At 34.7% G+C, this 16943-nt stretch overlaps 2 protein-coding genes across 3 annotated transcripts; one reads left to right on the top strand and one right to left on the bottom strand.

The window, feature by feature from the left end:
- The first annotated feature begins 491 nt into the window (after nucleotides 1-491).
- On the top strand, nucleotides 492-4841 carry LOC145574550 (phosphoenolpyruvate/phosphate translocator 2, chloroplastic-like). Its single transcript, XM_081632370.1, has 9 exons — nucleotides 492-1014; nucleotides 1717-1839; nucleotides 2678-2830; nucleotides 2955-3040; nucleotides 3514-3598; nucleotides 3753-3872; nucleotides 3986-4063; nucleotides 4148-4277; nucleotides 4416-4841. Exons 1-9 carry the CDS (start codon nucleotides 607-609, stop codon nucleotides 4490-4492), a joined length of 1260 nt encoding a protein of 419 aa, XP_081488496.1. The 5' UTR covers nucleotides 492-606; the 3' UTR covers nucleotides 4493-4841.
- Nucleotides 4842-7225: 2384 nt separating this feature from the next.
- LOC145574548 (cyclin-L1-1-like) lies at nucleotides 7226-16510 on the bottom strand. Of its 2 annotated transcripts, none has more exons than XM_081632367.1 (9): nucleotides 16354-16510; nucleotides 15401-15574; nucleotides 15022-15103; nucleotides 14768-14908; nucleotides 14396-14571; nucleotides 8394-8667; nucleotides 7763-8222; nucleotides 7568-7636; nucleotides 7226-7465 (listed from the first exon to the last, which is right to left on the bottom strand). In XM_081632367.1, the coding sequence occupies exons 2-9, from the start codon at nucleotides 15550-15552 to the stop codon at nucleotides 7395-7397; spliced, it is 1425 nt and encodes a 474-aa protein (XP_081488493.1). In that variant the 5' UTR covers nucleotides 15553-15574; nucleotides 16354-16510; the 3' UTR covers nucleotides 7226-7394. The 2 variants fall into 2 exon arrangements, with proteins under 2 accessions (XP_081488493.1, XP_081488494.1); XM_081632368.1 differs by having other exon boundaries at nucleotides 7598-7636; nucleotides 16354-16509.
- Between the last annotated feature and the right edge of the window lie 433 nt (nucleotides 16511-16943).

The following is a 16943-nucleotide window of genomic DNA, read 5'->3' as shown; positions in this document are numbered from 1 at the left end:
TCGATTATGGTTTTAGGGGCTATTTAAGTTCTTAGGGATCCGAATTGATCTTGGAATTAACAAAAAAATAACGCAAGTGCCTCATTTTTAAAAAACACTACTAATTATTAGACGTGTGTATTGCTTCATTTATTTAAATTATACTCCGTAATATTTACCTCGTGTATTATTGTTTTTAAAAAATACTATTCGTACTAATAAAATATTTACCTCTTGCATTGAAAACCAAGTTCCAAAATCTTTAATTATCATAACTTCATAAGTCATAATCTATAGTGGACAAGTATCACTAGGTTACAAAATAATTTGTAAAATCTTAACTGGCAAATTAGATTCAAAATTGTGGTTATCTTATACTATTTGCTTTCAAGTACCAACCACAAAATTTTCACTAGTGTTTGTCGAAGCTCTCATCCTCACAATTTGTTAACATCATACGGACACCCCGTGGGCACGTGCTGTCTTGCCAAACATACCATCCATCCATTCAACTTGCATTTATACAATGTATATAATTTATTTGAGTGTTCTTCAATTTAACGTACGAAATAAAATTTTCTTCTAATTCTTTAGTTATTTGCAATGCAATGGTCTTAATCAACTAGTATGTACTTCCTCAAAATGCCTTTGTTGGGTTTGAATCCACGGACGTTATGTTTGACATCCAGAGTTAAAGACATCTTTAGTGTAGGATGTTGTCATGACCAGTGGCGGATCCAGAAATATTCTCATAATATTGCTCGCTCCTTGACTACAGATCCTAGCTCACCCTACTCCAATGAGGGAAGTTTGTGTTACAAAGCGTCGTGTGCTCTCTCATTTTCGCCTATTCGATTTAATTCAACAAAGCATGGATCGAGAAATTTGTTGGTTGTTCGAGCAGTTTCGATCCCTGAGAGCGCGGATGGAGGTGCCGAAACCAAATCTAGTAGTCTAGCTCTTCCTTTGCAGCTTGGTGGAATGTTTCTCCTTTGGTATCTTTTGAATATTTACTTCAATATATACAACAAGCAGGTCCATAATCTTTACATTGTCTATAATTTTAATTTCTGGTAAATTCCATGGTCTGATTTAATTGCCCTTCTTATTGTGTGTCTTTAGGTTAGTAATCAAAATGGGTAATTTGCATTCTAGTCTGTTTTTTAGTTGTATCATATTGACTTGATTCATTTGTCAATGTACAATTCTGATAGTTAATTACTTTAACATAGGTTAATAACAGTAATTAGATACTCCCTTCATCCCCTATTGCTAGTCTCTTATGGGTATTTTTCACAGAAATTAATAAACACAAATAAGAATAAAAAAAAGTGCATTGAAAAAGTAAATTGACATTGAGTATACAAAAAAGTAGAGAGAGAAAGTAATAAAAGTACATGGGAAAACAAAATTTACATGGAAAATTTAAATTTGCACAAATATTGTTGCAAATTGGAGGGAATTTTGGTAAAAATATTACTATTAATGGTTGTTGGAAAAAGCAAATGGGGTGAACATTTTGGGACTAAAATTTGCTCATAAAAGACTATCATTTCGGAACGGAGGGAGTAATATACACACGTTAAGAAGCATCTAATAAAATCTCACATGATATTAACTGTCTACACATTTAAGTAACAGATAAATAATATGGTATAAACCGTACAACTATAAAAATCGAAAAATAAATTTTAAATGAAATATTAATCGAAGCTCTAACGTGAGTCATGTTTGCAGGTTCTTAAGGTCTATCCATTCCCTTCAACCATCACAGCATTCCAGTTTGGATGTGGGAGTTTGCTTGTTCTTCTTATGTGGGGTTTTAATCTTCATCCAAAACCAAAGATTACTCGTTCACAGGTATAATTAAGTACTTCAATCTTGAATTTTATAGAGAGAAATTACAATTTAGAAAAGTCATAAATGGGCCTGAGTAATTCAATAATAAGGAGGAGAGTTCAATCCAGTTACAAACAAACCGTACCCAAACGAAGTTTCACACTAAAGCCAACAATAATTTTTTTATTGGGCGAGTTCTGTAGTCTTTTTAGATATTAGTTAGCGCCTTTACAATAGGGTGGCAATTCGGGTCAACGAGTCGGATTCGGGTTATGTTTAGAAATTATTAAAAATAGTGTAAAACTTAATATTATTATGAAATATGAAATTTGGGTCAAATCGGGTCGAATTCGAGTTGTTCGGGTTTGGATCGGGTTTGGGTTTCTCTCAATAACTTCGGATCGGGTCAGGAATTGCCAGCCCTATGTAGTTTACATGTGTGCCACCTTTAATCTTGCAATCTAAATAGGTCATTACAATTTTGTTGGGATACTATATCAAGCATATCTTCAATTATACTCTCATTATTCAAGTTGTCATTGGGCCCTCCCTTTCTTGTGTATTGATTATGGGTCAGGGTCATTCATTTTTATATCATCATCAAAGATTTTCATTACACCAAACACAAGTCAATATCGGCTTAATCACGTAAAGGCCTATCAAGGTTTCATCCTATAACCAATTGATAATTGAAAAAGTAGTCCACTCATCTTATAAGTTGATCATTCTTTCTTCAATTTCTTCAATAAGAGACAAGTATTCTCAATTCACATTACGGTTATACTTTACTATTTTTATACATTAGTTTATTCAACGATGGACTAATTTGATTTTTGTCTATGCATTAATTAAAATAAAGTTTGCAGCAATACTACCATTAGCAATAGCACATGCAATGGGCAATCTTCTAACAAATGTGAGCCTTGGAAAAGTAGCAGTCTCATTCACACACACCATCAAAGCTATGGAGCCCTTCTTCACTGTTCTTCTCTCTGTGCTCTTTCTTGGTGAGGTCAGCTTTATATTAAATGTCCTTAAGTTATAATTACTTGTTAAATTCCAATGTTAGTTGTTTAAGTACAATAATTTTAATCAAATTGATTTGTTGCTAAGCTAACTTAAAAAAATAATTACAGAGGCCTAATATTTGGGTGGTTTTAACTCTGGTGCCTATTGTTGGTGGAGTGGCATTGGCCTCATTTACGGAGTCTTCTTTCAATTGGTGAGCTTTAAAAAACTTTTTGTAGGATATCACTAATTTACTATACTAGATATTGAGATAAATTATGACTATCTCACAATTATTATATTGTACTTCCGGGAGCACCATGCTATTCGTGCTATAGATACTAACAAATATTATCAGGAAGATATAAACAAAAAACTAACTATACACGTCAAAAGTTTTGGTTCATTTTCATGTTGTTTCAAACATATTGTTCATCATGATATTATTCTCAAGTCAATGTCAATCATGTTGTTTTTTGTGTAACATCATGTCCGGGAGCATTAAAGGCATGGTCATTCTAGCTACGTGCACCTAAAAATTTTGTGCCTCATATTCTACCCATGAATATATTCTCAAGTAAAATTGCATACAAATGCTACTAGATTAGTGAACATAACTTGTGTTGAGTAAATGAACTATTGTTCAGAACTAAGAGTGATGAATAATGAGATTTATGTTGCAAACAGGTTGGGTTTTGGCAGCGCAATGGCTTCTAATCTCACTAATCAATCGCGTAATGTGCTAAGCAAAAAATTGATGGTTAAAGAAGAGGTAAATCACTAAATCATACTCCCTTAATTAGGATGAAGTATGTGACATCTTTTCAATTGATTACATGTATAAATGTATTGTAGTTGATTAAATTTGAGAAAGTGTACAACTTTGGATACAAGCATATTTTGATTGCTTTGTTGAATATTTACAGGAGGGTTTGGACAACATCAATCTATTCTCAATAATTACTCTCATCTGCTTTGTCTTTTTACTACCAACAGCTATTTTGATAGATGGTGTCAAATTTTCACCATCATATTTTCAATTAGCTGTAAGTTAGCTACTCAAGTTCGAATTCACTAGATTATCATGTAAATATAATTAGCATGACTTGTTTATTATTTGTTTTTTTTTTTTTTTTTTCTTCTTACTTTGCTTAATTAGGCAAGTCAAGGGTTAAATGTTAAAGAATTGTGTGTGAGAGCCCTTGTTGCCGGGCTATGTTTCCACACTTATCAACAGGTAAAAACTCTAATACCCTCTTTATGTAAATACGAAGTATATTTTATATTTTACTAACACGAATTTGTACGTGTTGGATGAAAGGTTTCTTACATGATATTAGGAATGGTATCAGCTGTAACACATTCGGTGGGAAATTGCTTGAAGCGAGTTGTAGTTATTGTGTCTTCAGTGATCTTCTTCCAAACACCCATTTCACCCCTTAACTCTTTTGGTAAGACCATCTTTCAAATTAATCCACGTCGTTTTTAAGAATGTTGTTACAACGTTAATTATTCTACCTTAATCAATCTTAGAAGACATTAAACGATGTACAAAATCGTTAAAATTGGTTTATAATTTGCTAATGCAGGAACTGCCTTAGCACTTGCTGGTGTGTTCTTATACACAAGAGTAAAGAGATTGAAACCAAAGTTTAAAGCTACATGATTTGGGCCATTCTTGTATTCCAAAAGCAAAGGGTGTGGATGTCAAAATAAAAAACAAAAGTAGTTTTTTTTTTTTTTTGGGTAATGTGGGCTGGGCCAGAACTATATAACTGTGGTTTTATGTCCATTGTAACATATTCATGTCCACACCCTCTGCTTTTGGACCCTAACAAATGAGTGATTTGTGCTGGTCTGAGGCCCACATTTATTATTTTTTGGTTTTTCCTTTTGATTTTCTTTGATTTGGTTTAAGACTTGAAGATGTCAACTAGGTTGTAACTTGTAAACGAGAGAATCCAACACAAACTACTTTTCTGTAATTTCAGCCAATTTCAGATTTATATTTTCCACATTAAGTTGTAGCATTAGTATATTATGATTCATAAATCAGCCGATAAGGCAATAACCTATTATGTAGCCAATAAAGTTTGCATGATTACATCATATAGGCTTTAAACAGATAACAAGTGTTTTCTATCATGCAACAAAATAAAGAACTATGAGCCTATTTACCTTGATAGTTGATAGGTAGGTTGACCTCTTTGAATAATGCTATGAGCCTATTTACCTTGATAGTTGATATGCTACCAAAAGGGGCAGTACTAACTACATTGAGTGGCTTCCAAGCTAAGCTTGCTAATGAGATGTAAGAGCTTATTAAGAGAAACATGATGTTCTTCTTCACCAATATCATATCAAGTCAATGCCTTGTCATTATAAAAGAGAAAGATGACAAATGTTTTGGGTTTGCCCTACCTATAAAGATTTTTTTTTAAAAAAGACTAGCATTCATATATTCAATTTTTTGAAAATGTATTCCCTCCATTTTTTTTTAAATGCATTACTTTGACAACTGCAATGTTCACATACCATAATTGACTTAATTTTTGCACCCCTCTAAAAAATAAATAAATGTTATTATGTACTATATCATTAGATTTGTCATAATGTCTAGTTTCATAATAATTTTTACTAATACACAATTAAAGATATTAATGGTCAAAATAGCATCTCAACAAATGTGCCAGTCAAATTGATGCATAAAAAAAAAAAAGAAAAAAAAAAAAAAAAAAAAAAAGAGGGAGTACTACGTATCACTTTATTTTACAATTTACTTTGTTATTATATTTAAAAATAGGGTAGAATGATGGATTGATATGAAATTGCTTATGTTTTATCTTTTTACTTAGTAGTCTATGTGCCTCTTATTTTTTGCCCCATTTTCCTTTTTAGTCTGTCCCTTTAAGTTTGCCTTAGTCTGTCCCTTTTTTATAACCGACAACAATTCAACTACATTTAACTCCACCATTTTTCTCCCTCATCAACATCGACCATTTCAACCAAAAATTAAAAAATTAACTCTAGCCCTTTGAAGCATACTTGAAACAACGAGGATGGAGAATCGCCCATTTATTTAGACGGAAGACCCCATAACATACCAATTAGTTCACTAGCTAGGAAGATCTCTTTAAAGTTTGATTAGGTTCCTATAAACTTAAATCTCCAAGTAAATAGCTCCACTTATTTTCACATTACGTATATATTATATATACATTTTAAAAATAACTTTTTAAACTTAAAACTTTTGTGTTGCCTTTTCAATTTCTTTTTCAAGACCCTTTCAAGTATACGACATTGTCTATAAACTTTTGTGTTGCCTTTTCAATTTCTTTTTCAAAAAGGAAAGCACGATTGCAAAAGATTAGTCTAATTCCCAACTAAGTTTGCCAAAGTATATTAGTGCTAAGAAGCCTAATTAATTAAACCAATCTTCCAAAAAGCAAGATTCATTTAATATAATCCTTTAAAATTAAGGTTGGAGCATTATCAACAACAAAAACCCATGGTTGAAGCGCTCTTGGAAGAATTACCCGGGCAATTTCTATCTTACATGCGTAGTAGAGACATCAAGCCATTAATGTGAACATCGTAAAGACGTTCCCTCAAGTGCCCCATTTTATCGACCATGCCATTTAGCTTCAAACAAAGATGATGTTTGCTGGATTAGTTTAATGATGGGTAACAAGTACATTTATATGGGTATAGGCTTTGGTAGTTTTTGCAGAGTGCAAAGTGTATATATATAAATATCTGCTTAGGTTTTTAGTGGTTGTTACTTGTTTGAGCCTTCGAGGTATTAATTGGTTTATTGATGAGATGGTGATAGAGAATATTCTACGTACAATCTCTCCCAGGTGTTCATTGGTTTGTTTATGAGAGGTGTTAGTTCCATAATTCCTTTATTCTTTGATACCTACTGTATATTACGAAGTATTGTCTCTAATATTAGATACTTGAATTTTTCCTACTATATGGCCAGTTTGATTTGAGACTTTGAGCAACTAATTGCAAATTTTGGTCAATATACCTATTTTTGCAAAGTCATCTATTTTGTCATGCCTCAAAAGTTTACTCATGATATTTTCATTAACTCATCGGTTAGAACTAAAAATTGTATGATCCTCAAATACGTTCAAGTATTACACCTCTACGTGAAAATATTTGTATTAACCTTTTTTTTTTTTTTTTTTTTTTTTTTTGAAAAAAGGAAGTAGACCATTTTAAATTTGTAATCTTCCATTTTTAGATGCTAGACAGCCTTAAAGAACCTTTATGTATTGACCAATTTAGTTTCTTTAAACGACCCCAACATCAAGATGATGAAGCCGAAGGCTTGAGGTATTAACAAGCTGGTGTTTCAACACAGTACTGTATCTTTCATGTGAAACAGTAGTTGATTAACTTTCAACACCATGCTTTGTTGGCAAAATTCAAAGACATCCAAAGTGGATAACATACATTGTTTTCATCATACTTGCTCTAACAAATCCAGACATCAAAAACATCTGCAACAGTAGAACATTTCTACTATACATTTTAATACAAAAGCAGGTAGATCTGAATTATTGTTTCAAATGATGTCTATAACGATCTTTGTCCCTAGCCGAGTAAGCATGGTAATCACGATCTCGATCTGCAACAAAAAGGAAAAAAAAAAAAAAGCTCACTTTATCAACTTTGATGACACATGTGAACCACATATCCTCGAGAAAAGAAAAAAAAAATGCTCACTCACATTCCATGTAAGAAGAATTTGAGGTCATACCTCGAGAAGAATGATGCCTTGATTTATCCGAATGACTTCCTGCGTTGACAAAAGACAAACAGAATCAAGAAAGAAATATCAGATCCCAGCTAATAAAATGAACAAAAAGTTGCAATTGATGTCACAAGCTACTGCTAAAGAATCAAGTTAAGGAAAAGCACTGACCTAAATCCTTAGCTTTATCCCGGGATCGGTGACTTCTTTCTTTCACTATCTCCCGTTCAATATCATCACGCTCTCTTTCCCTATCAGAATCTCTTCCCCTCTCTCGATCCCGGGACTTCTGTCTTTCCCTGTTGTCTCTTTCTCTATCCCTGTCCCTAACCCTGTCTTTTTCTCTATCCCTATCCCTATCTCTGTCCCTTTCTGTCTCCCTGTTTCGTTCTCCACTAGTTTCTGTTCTGAGTTCAGGCTTCGACTTGACCATGATGTCCTCTCTTCCTTCACCGTCCGTTGCCGTGTCCTTGGACTCGTCATCACTTCTCTTAGAATCTTTCATCTTGTCAAGTGCCTGTTTTACAAGTACGTCTCTGGATCCCCCAGTATCAACACTAGCTGCAGCACCTGAAGCCGTCTTTGTCACACCAGTATCAGCACTAGCCACTGGTGTATTCAGGGAACCTTCCTGGAAAAATGCAGAAACTATCAGAAAAGGCATGGCAAGTTAAACTAGGCATCACTATAGTATAGTAATTAAAGTTAACAAATATGAATGAGTGCTAGAGGCAGTCAGATAAACGTTGATGGACCTAATAGTAGGGCCAGTGTGCTAAAATGACAGACGGGTGGTGCTTACTTTGGGCACTGAAGTATTCTGTGAATCCCAAGACTTGTTGGATGATGTGAAGGAAACTGACTCCTTACAGACAGGTATATACTTGGCCTTTGGACGACTATACAGATGAGCTAGAACTCTACAGACTTCATCTATACCAGATTTATCTGCATCGAAGACCTTCCACCATGGAGGATTCTCAGGAAGGGGAACTCCAAACCTTCTCGCAGCAGCATACACAACTCCACAAGCGACCACCTCACTCTTAAATCGAACACATAGTGTAGTCCGCAAACTGAGATAAAACACAAATGCAGAGTTAAGCTATGATATATAAAGCGAAGAACTCAGCTATTACAAAGAGTACCTCTAGTCAAACATATATGCTTTTTAGTACAAACATATTATTTAATTAATATAGTCCCTAAGACAAGTCTAAGCCCTCACAGGGCCCTTAGTCACAAAAGATAAAAAAAAAATAATAATAATAATAATAAATAAATAAATAATAGAAATATCATAATAGGCAGCAGCCTGCGGAAGACAGATAGACAGACAAGGAGAGAGTCTGGTCAATCTGGTGAACATAGTCTAGCTACAATAGTTAGTGAAGTAGGAGACTAGATGGAAATAGAACTAACGGCATATTGTGGCAGAAAGCCAGTAAAGTACAAATAGCAATCACAATGGTGATTTTGTATTTGTTGATATACGATGCCTTTAGCATGTGGTAGTAATCAATTTAATTATTTCCATTGGTTAATATTTGATGAATTAAAATTTAACATGCTGGCCTATTAAAGCTCCATTCATCCCAAAGAATTTAGCAATCACCAACAGTCCTCAACGGCTCATTACGCCATTATCTCATGACTCAACTACAATACTACAAAATAGATAGAATATGCCAGCATTAAACATCCTTGATTCTTATGCATAATCTGTCCATGAATTTATTTAAGATAACAATTTTAAATAATATCACTCAGTGCTGAACAGTAGGGAAAGGGGCTTAAAGGCTTCTCTGGTACAAGGGATTAATAATAATATCAATTACATGGGGCAAATTTTCCAGTTATAAGTGCAGGAGTCATTTACACTCTACTCACTTACATTTATTTTCCTAAGGCCCGCTATGGACAGTTCTAGTGTATGACAAGGCAAAAGGTGCAGTAAAAAGGGTTGTAGAGCCTAGGCAAAATCCGTAGGAGTTAAGAGGCAAGGCACATCATCAAAGACACTACTCTAAAATACACAACAAGTATTAACTGCGTAAAACAGATTGCAAACATGAATTTAAAGCATCCAGTCTTTCTATTTGAGTCTTAGCTTCGCCTTGCCTAAGCTTTTGTAAGCGTTTGGGCAACAGCAACTAGGCACATTATAGTTATGCCTAATTAAATGGAAAGTTCTATTGATGTAATTGAGTTGAGTAGTGTGGTTGAAATTATACAGCTTAAGTTTCACTAAGCATCATAAATTTCATCACAAATTCTTATTCCCATTCATCATTTCATTCCATGTTGCCAAAGAAAAACACTTAAGCAAGTTAAATAGTCAAGCCCAGTCTGGCATAGACAAGCCTTCATACCCTGCAGTTTCCTCTATTCAACGAGCGTACGTTCAAGCCAAGGCCCATTTCCTTTATCTATATTACTTCCCTGTCCTTCAAACCAGTTGGCAGAAGCCGAGTTCCAGGTTAAGGGAAGATTCATTCTAAAGGTAGGAAGTGGATACTGGTTAGTATTGGGGATTTGGGACAACCGTCCTCTTAATCCCTAAATCAAGGGAAAAATTGTTAGTTATACCAGAGAATTGTTAGTCATACCGGAGTATACTTTATACCACAATTGGATAATGTGGCCAAAAACCTTATCCTGAAATTGTAGATTAGGGGAAAAAAAAAAAAAAAAGAGCTTAGAGTTGAACTCTTACGGACCCCTTCCGAAATCAATCAAGGATTGCCATTGATAGTTGTCACTACGCTGAGTTCTGCAATCATAGTAGCAGGTTCTTTTGCCTCTAAGAATTCCTAGGAAGCAAAGTATAGTAGACCTGTCAATCCTGACCCACACCTGATGACCCGACACGAATGACCCAACCCGATGACCCGAAATTGACCCAAAAACATTGACCCGAAAACGATTAGAAATCCGAAATTAACCCGACCCGACACCCGAACTGACCCGTCCCGAAATTGACCCGAATAGACCCGATACCGGAATGTCTCGAACTAAAATTCCTTAAAATTGAACTTAAAATGTCTTATACCAAAAATAACTCAAATTGTTCATCTTCAACCGTAGCTAAGCTCATAAACTAAATTTATAGTATTTATATAACAATAACAAAATATATACTCCATTGACTTGAGCTTGATTCACAAATAAAACAACCCAAACATGACCCAACTAGATTTTGACCTCACCCGAATATGACCCGAACATACTTGACCCGAAATTGACCCGACCTAAAACTCAACCCGATACCTGACCCGAAACCCAAATCAACCCGACCCATACCCAACCCGAAGGTGACCCGACCCGACCCGAATGACCCATTTGCCAAGTCTAAAGTATAGTGACGTGCAAAGAGTTGTGAGGCAAGTAGCAATAACTTCCATCCCTCCAGTTAGACCATCTGTCTTTCCCAGTCAGCTAACATATCCTGCCCTACTTCCAAAAAATCTGCCAGGCACTTGGCCTTGATTTTAACATGAAACACCACAATAATCACCGTTACCCATCTAGACAGATGACTAGATAACTGTCTTTAATCGTATTACAGAACATAGACATACGAGGCAACAAATTATTTTCAGTCTCAAGACAGCTTGACGGTGTTACCATAGTGTGACAGCATGAAAAAGTGATATTCCTAAACCCATACTGGGTCATAGTGTCATACTATTTGACATATTAGAGTTTGTTAAGATTGATGTTTACGATTATTCACTAGTTCACAGAAAGGGATGTCGTAGCCCATAAGATGGCCAAGTATGATATAAAAGGATCATTAAGTTGGTCGGGCAAGAGGATGTTTTTTTAGCGTGCTTGTGATCTAGCAAACAATAAAAAAAAATCCATTTGAAAAAAGAAAAACAACAAAAAAAAAAAAAAAGTTCCCCCCACCATGTATATTTGTACTACTAGTTTTGTGACCCGGATGCCCGGGTTGTTTATTGATATTGACATGTATGTAGGTTCCTTTAACTCACAAATTATTCTAAGCTTTGCTAAAAAAAAACATTCAAATTATAAACCATATTTGCATGAAACCTCCTTTTTGGCTCAAATCTCATAGCCACATACTCATGTATGGTTAGTTGTTACCGGCACTACACTTACGAAAAGTTGGAATATTCCTTGGCTAATCGTATGGCTTAAGTATTGTAGTATCGTGACTTGACAAATTGTACAACTTTATATATATTTAATAATGGCTGAAATATTTTTTATATTATGGCTTAAGCACTCTTGAATTTTTTTTATTTTTGAAATATTTAAAAAACCAATATGACATAAAAATATTAAATTTATAAGATGATTATTTTTATTTTTTTTGAAACAAAATTTATAAGACAATTATTGAAAGTTATAATTCAATTTATACATAAAATTGGAATTTTATTGAAAAAAGTTTTATGAACCAACAATTTTATCCTAAAAACTATCCAAATTTTATTGAAAACAAAACCTTTTTCATCCTAAAAAATCTAACTAAATGTATCTAACTTTTTTATCCTACAAAAAATATATCAAAATAAAATCAAGTGTCATACTAATAATTAATTATTGCCAACGTAGCGCGACACTTGGCGATACTTGGCAAAAAGATACAACGCCAAGTGTTATTGTCTCGTGGCCTGGCTAAAAGTTTAGCTTTATATATTAGTTCTATGTTTGTAGTTTCACACTTTCACTAGTTTGATGTAGACCTGGCAAATGGGTCATTCGGGTCGGGTCACTTTCGGGTTGGGTCATTTCGGGTCAGCTAACATTCGGGTCGGGTATGGGTCGGGTGGGGTCAATTCGGGTTTTGGGTCAACTTTGGGTCAGGAATCGGGTCAATTTCGAGTCGGGTATCTTCGGGTCATATTCGGGTAGGTCAAAATCTGGTCGGGTCATGTTCGGGTTGTTTCATTTGTGAATCAAGCTGAAATCAATAATTTTATACGCAGTATATATTTTGTTATTGTTATAATAAACACTACCAATTCAGTTTATGAGCTTATCTACAATTAAAGATGAACAATTTGAGTTATTTTTGGTACAAGACATTTTAAGTTCAATTATAAGGTAATTTTAGTTCAGGACATTTCGGATATCGGGTTTGTTCGGGTCAATTTCGGGTATCGGGTATCGGGTCTGTTCGGATCGAATAATTCGGGTCAATTTCGGATCGGGTCAACTTCGGGTCGGGTCAGGATCGGGTCAACTCCATTTTCGGGTCGGGGGTCGATTTCGGGTTTCAGGTCAATTTTATGGGTCAATTTCGGGTCATGGGTCTGGGTCAAGATTACCAAGAAAAGAGGCAACAATACTCCGAGAGTAGGAAAATAAAATAATTATAAAAGGCAGGTAATTTAATCTAATTTGTATTTTCCAAATTTTAAATTTTACAGTGCATAGAGGAGTGAGCAGAATTTAGTCAAGATTATTGCGTAATTGTGTATACAGCTATACAGTTTTTTGAGCTGCTGATATTTTTTAACTTCTCCTATCGGCTCTCTACTTCCCTTGTTGCCTTATAGTAGAGTAGAAAAAATGAAAATATAAGATAATAATTGTTTTGACCTTCTAAATATTTGGATGATTTTATTTGGTAAAAATACTATAATAGTTCTAATGAGTAATGACTGTTAATATGTTTCCCTATACACCGGGTATTGTGTTTCTCCATTTCCTAGTCTCCATGTATCCGTATACTGTTACTATTATCCTACACCCAGGTGTAATTTAATACCTTCTCACAATTTCTTTTCTGCATGGACATGTGCAAAGCAAGTGGAAAGGAGAATCTGGGTGTAGGATAGACAATTAGACACCCTGCAATATGTCCTGCATATCTGCAGCAATGCACACAACTATCTCATAGTCCATGAAGATTGGGGATAAGCACAAATATATATATATATATATATATATATATATATATATATATATATATATATATATATATATATTACAGCCCCCTTCTCACTCCAGGCCAACAAGCATATGCAAACCATAAAATGGTCTAGCAATGACCCTCTAAGCAAAAAACAATTAATTTTACACCATCTCAATTATGGACTAAGCATGAACTCACCTCATAATTGGATGCAAAATTATAAAGTACGATTGTGTAAAGTAACAAAGCCAAAACAAACCAGCCAAGGGTCATAGCTTGAAAATGTGTAAAGCATAATTGCAGAAGATGCTTAGCTGTGCTAACCTTTTATTTCTGATCACTGTTACAAAGAAACTACATATCTATGAGTCTATGAGGCTTCTAGAAAAGATTCTAGGCAAACCTACAAGTAAATTAGGATATATAATAACAATTTCACACAATCAAGATAACTAAAAGTTAAAACACATGCATACAGACTAGATAACTATAGACAGAAACCCCAACAAAAACTCTACGGCACTTGATACGGATTAGGAATTCTCCTAATTGAATAGCATATCATTACATTGCCAAAACCAGCAAAGAGGCATAGCACTCTCCCAAATTGAACGAGTAAACAATAATTGCAAAAGATTAGGAGCTGCCTGAGACTCCTGACCTTTAATTTCTTCTGACTTTAAAAAATGAACTATGAATCAATGTATACCTACGACATGAATGCATGAAACTTCAAGAAGATTATGATTTTAGGATAGAATTCAAGTATTCAAGGCAAGTTCAAATAAACACAAATTCACGCACTCTAGTCAAAACATAAAGATCCAATAGGTGGCATCACAAGTCAACAAAAAACCATTATATTTACAGAGAACATAAAAATATATGATATTAATTGATGTGAGAAATACCTATCATTTGCTAGATTCCAAGCATCTTGCCTTAACTCTGAAGGTTCTTTAAGTTCAAGGACAGCTAGGTAGTTTGATATGAATTTGTGCGGGTGCTCGACATGACAAATGAAACCCATTTCTTTCAGGAGGTGTCTTTCTGTTCTTATCAAATCCATCTTCAGCTCCGAATATTTCTGTTACAAAAAAGGGATGAAAAATAATGGTGAGTACAAAGTTTCAAACTTAGAAAGACAAGGACGCTAATTTTCCTTTTAAGGGATAGATATACAAGTTAACAGAATAGACAAACATACACCAATATCCTTAGTAACTAATATGTCAAATTGATAAGCAGCAAGAAATGAGAGAAATACACGACTTGATACGTACTTTAGAATAAAGATCCAAATGTTCGACAGGTAAATTTTCCCTTCGACATTCCATTCGATGGAAGACAATGAGAACTTGTCTGGCTTTCCTTGGACTCTCCTCAAGTTTTGATGCCAACCAAACACAACTGGCAGCTACTCTCTGAAAATCAGTAAAATTAAGATTCAGCAGCAGAGTCAGTCCAGAAAGAACAGTAAGCGAATCACAGAATTCCATGTCCAATCAAAATAAAGCAACAGAAGCAGAATATTAACCTTAACATTAAATCGGGCAAATGACTTTTTGCAGTAAAATCGATGGAACAGAACCTGGCCAGTTGCCATAACGGCTTGAGGTCTAAGATTTCACAATTAAGGACAGCATAATCCATAGTTTATTATCAAGGGCATAAGGCTATGGAGCACAAGCACTTCATATCACCTCAAGCTACCAAGGGTATTATTACTTCAACACTTCATACTGGACCAAAATCATGGAATATATACAAACAAACAAACAAACAAAATTACGAGTCCACACTAGGACACTTACCCATGTCCAACAAGAGTACCTGAGTATGAGTAACATTAAAATACATGGAGAAATCCACAGCAGAAATAAACTAGCTCAAGATAGAAACAACGTGAAGGATACAATCTAAGAAGGATGCCGCTCTCTTGAATCAAATCACAGCCATAAATCCGGAGAGTAGTTTCGGTTTCCTCATCAATGGCATCTTTCCTTGAAGGCGAATTAGTTAGCTGCTCTTCCGTCAAGTAAAAGGTGTCGATTGCCGTGTAAATCATCTTCCACCAATGCCCAGCAAAGCTGTAACAAAGGTAAATGTTGATTATATTCAACTCAAATACACAGCCTATTGTGACAAGCCAAACTATACGATATCTCATAGAGTCATAGTAGTATAAATAAACTAACTAGTACATTCAACATATGCTGCCAACAGGCCCCCATCCCTGAGTCGGGGCAATAGGGACGGGCGATGGCAGCCAGTCTGCAATGGGCGCAAGGAGAAAATACTAATGTTCATTATTTTCCATCCTAACAGAAAAGGGTTACATATAGAATTCTGCAGAATTAAGCTGAATGATCGAAGAGGTTCAATGGTATTGAGCCCTTGATAATCATCAAACTTCTTAAGAATTAAGAGGGTGCTCAATATTCGGGGAGCTAAACCTTCAAGCCAAGCCCAAATTGGGGTAGACTCGGCCCAAGCTCAAAGCTTGATCAGCCTCAAAACCCAAGCTCGACTCAGGCTGGCTCTAATTGCCTCAAAAGCTCAGTTTGTGGACTCAATTAGGCTCGATAGTCGATTTATGTAACACAATGGCAACCAAATTTGACTCAAATATCAAATTAGGGTCGAAAAATCACATAAATTTCTTCTCAGTTAAGAATTTATAAACAAATTGCACATAAATCCTCTCGTTATAATCGTTCATAAATTCTGTAATGATAAGCAATAGTTCAATTATCTACTTTAGAGAAAACCAAAATTAACTATGCTGACAATAAAATTAATGTTAATTTGAAACTAAACCCTAGATTGTGAAATAGAGATTCAATGATTTAGAAAAAGTATAACTTACCTCAGAATCTGCTTCAATAAAGGAGAGAAAGTTAACAAGCCGCTTCAATGGAGAAGTCAGAGTAAGCTTCAAGCCCACAAGCCGCTTCAATGGAGAATTCTAATGTACGCTTCCATGAAGGAGAGAGAAGGGGTGCAGCGTAAAAAACTCCAAAGAGGGAAAAATGTAAACATACGATTCTACGAACTTACGAAGTACTCGTATTCCCTTGCAACAAAATACACTTGGAATACGCTCGGTATTTTTAATGATGATAGGTCTAATGACCTGTTCTGATTTATTGAAGTGAAATATTTATAATTGAAGGAAATTAAGAACTGAACTGAATTGAAATTAAAGAATATGCCCTAAGTCTAATATGATTTGATCTATTATTCAATCCAAGTTATTTTTTTATAATTTGGATAGTTGAGTCCAATCTTATTCCAAGCTTAGCTTTTCACAAGCTCCGTCCAATCTGATTCAAATCTTTTTACTTGTACTTAATTTTTATCCAATTTTTTAAAGCAAATGAGAAGGTGAATTATTATTGCATATCATAATCCACCAAAGTAGGTGCAAAAAAAATAATCCACCAAACTAAAATACAC

Source organism: Chenopodium album, chromosome 13 (genome assembly GCF_948465745.1).
Source record: "Chenopodium album chromosome 13, dcCheAlbu1.1, whole genome shotgun sequence".
In the NCBI taxonomy this organism is placed as follows: Eukaryota; Viridiplantae; Streptophyta; class Magnoliopsida; order Caryophyllales; family Amaranthaceae; genus Chenopodium; species Chenopodium album.
Note: the sequence above shows the minus strand (reverse complement) of the source record. Positions and strands in the feature narration are given on the sequence as shown.

Coding starts and splice junctions, on each gene's coding strand:
- LOC145574548 (XM_081632367.1), bottom strand. CDS start 15,552: ATGATTTACACGGCAATCGACACCTTTTACTTGACGGAAGAGCAGCTA. Junction 8,668..14,395: donor TGGAATCTAGCAAATGATAG/GTATTTCTCACA, acceptor GTTTTATCTCAG/TTTGCGGACTACACTATGTG. Junction 7,466..7,567: donor AAATTCTTCTTACATGGAAT/GTGAGTGAGCAT, acceptor TTTTTGTTGCAG/ATCGAGATCGTGATTACCAT.
- LOC145574550 (XM_081632370.1), top strand. CDS start 607: ATGTACTTCCTCAAAATGCCTTTGTTGGGTTTGAATCCACGGACGTTA. Junction 1,840..2,677: donor CAAAGATTACTCGTTCACAG/GTATAATTAAGT, acceptor ATTAAAATAAAG/TTTGCAGCAATACTACCATT. Junction 3,873..3,985: donor CATCATATTTTCAATTAGCT/GTAAGTTAGCTA, acceptor TTGCTTAATTAG/GCAAGTCAAGGGTTAAATGT.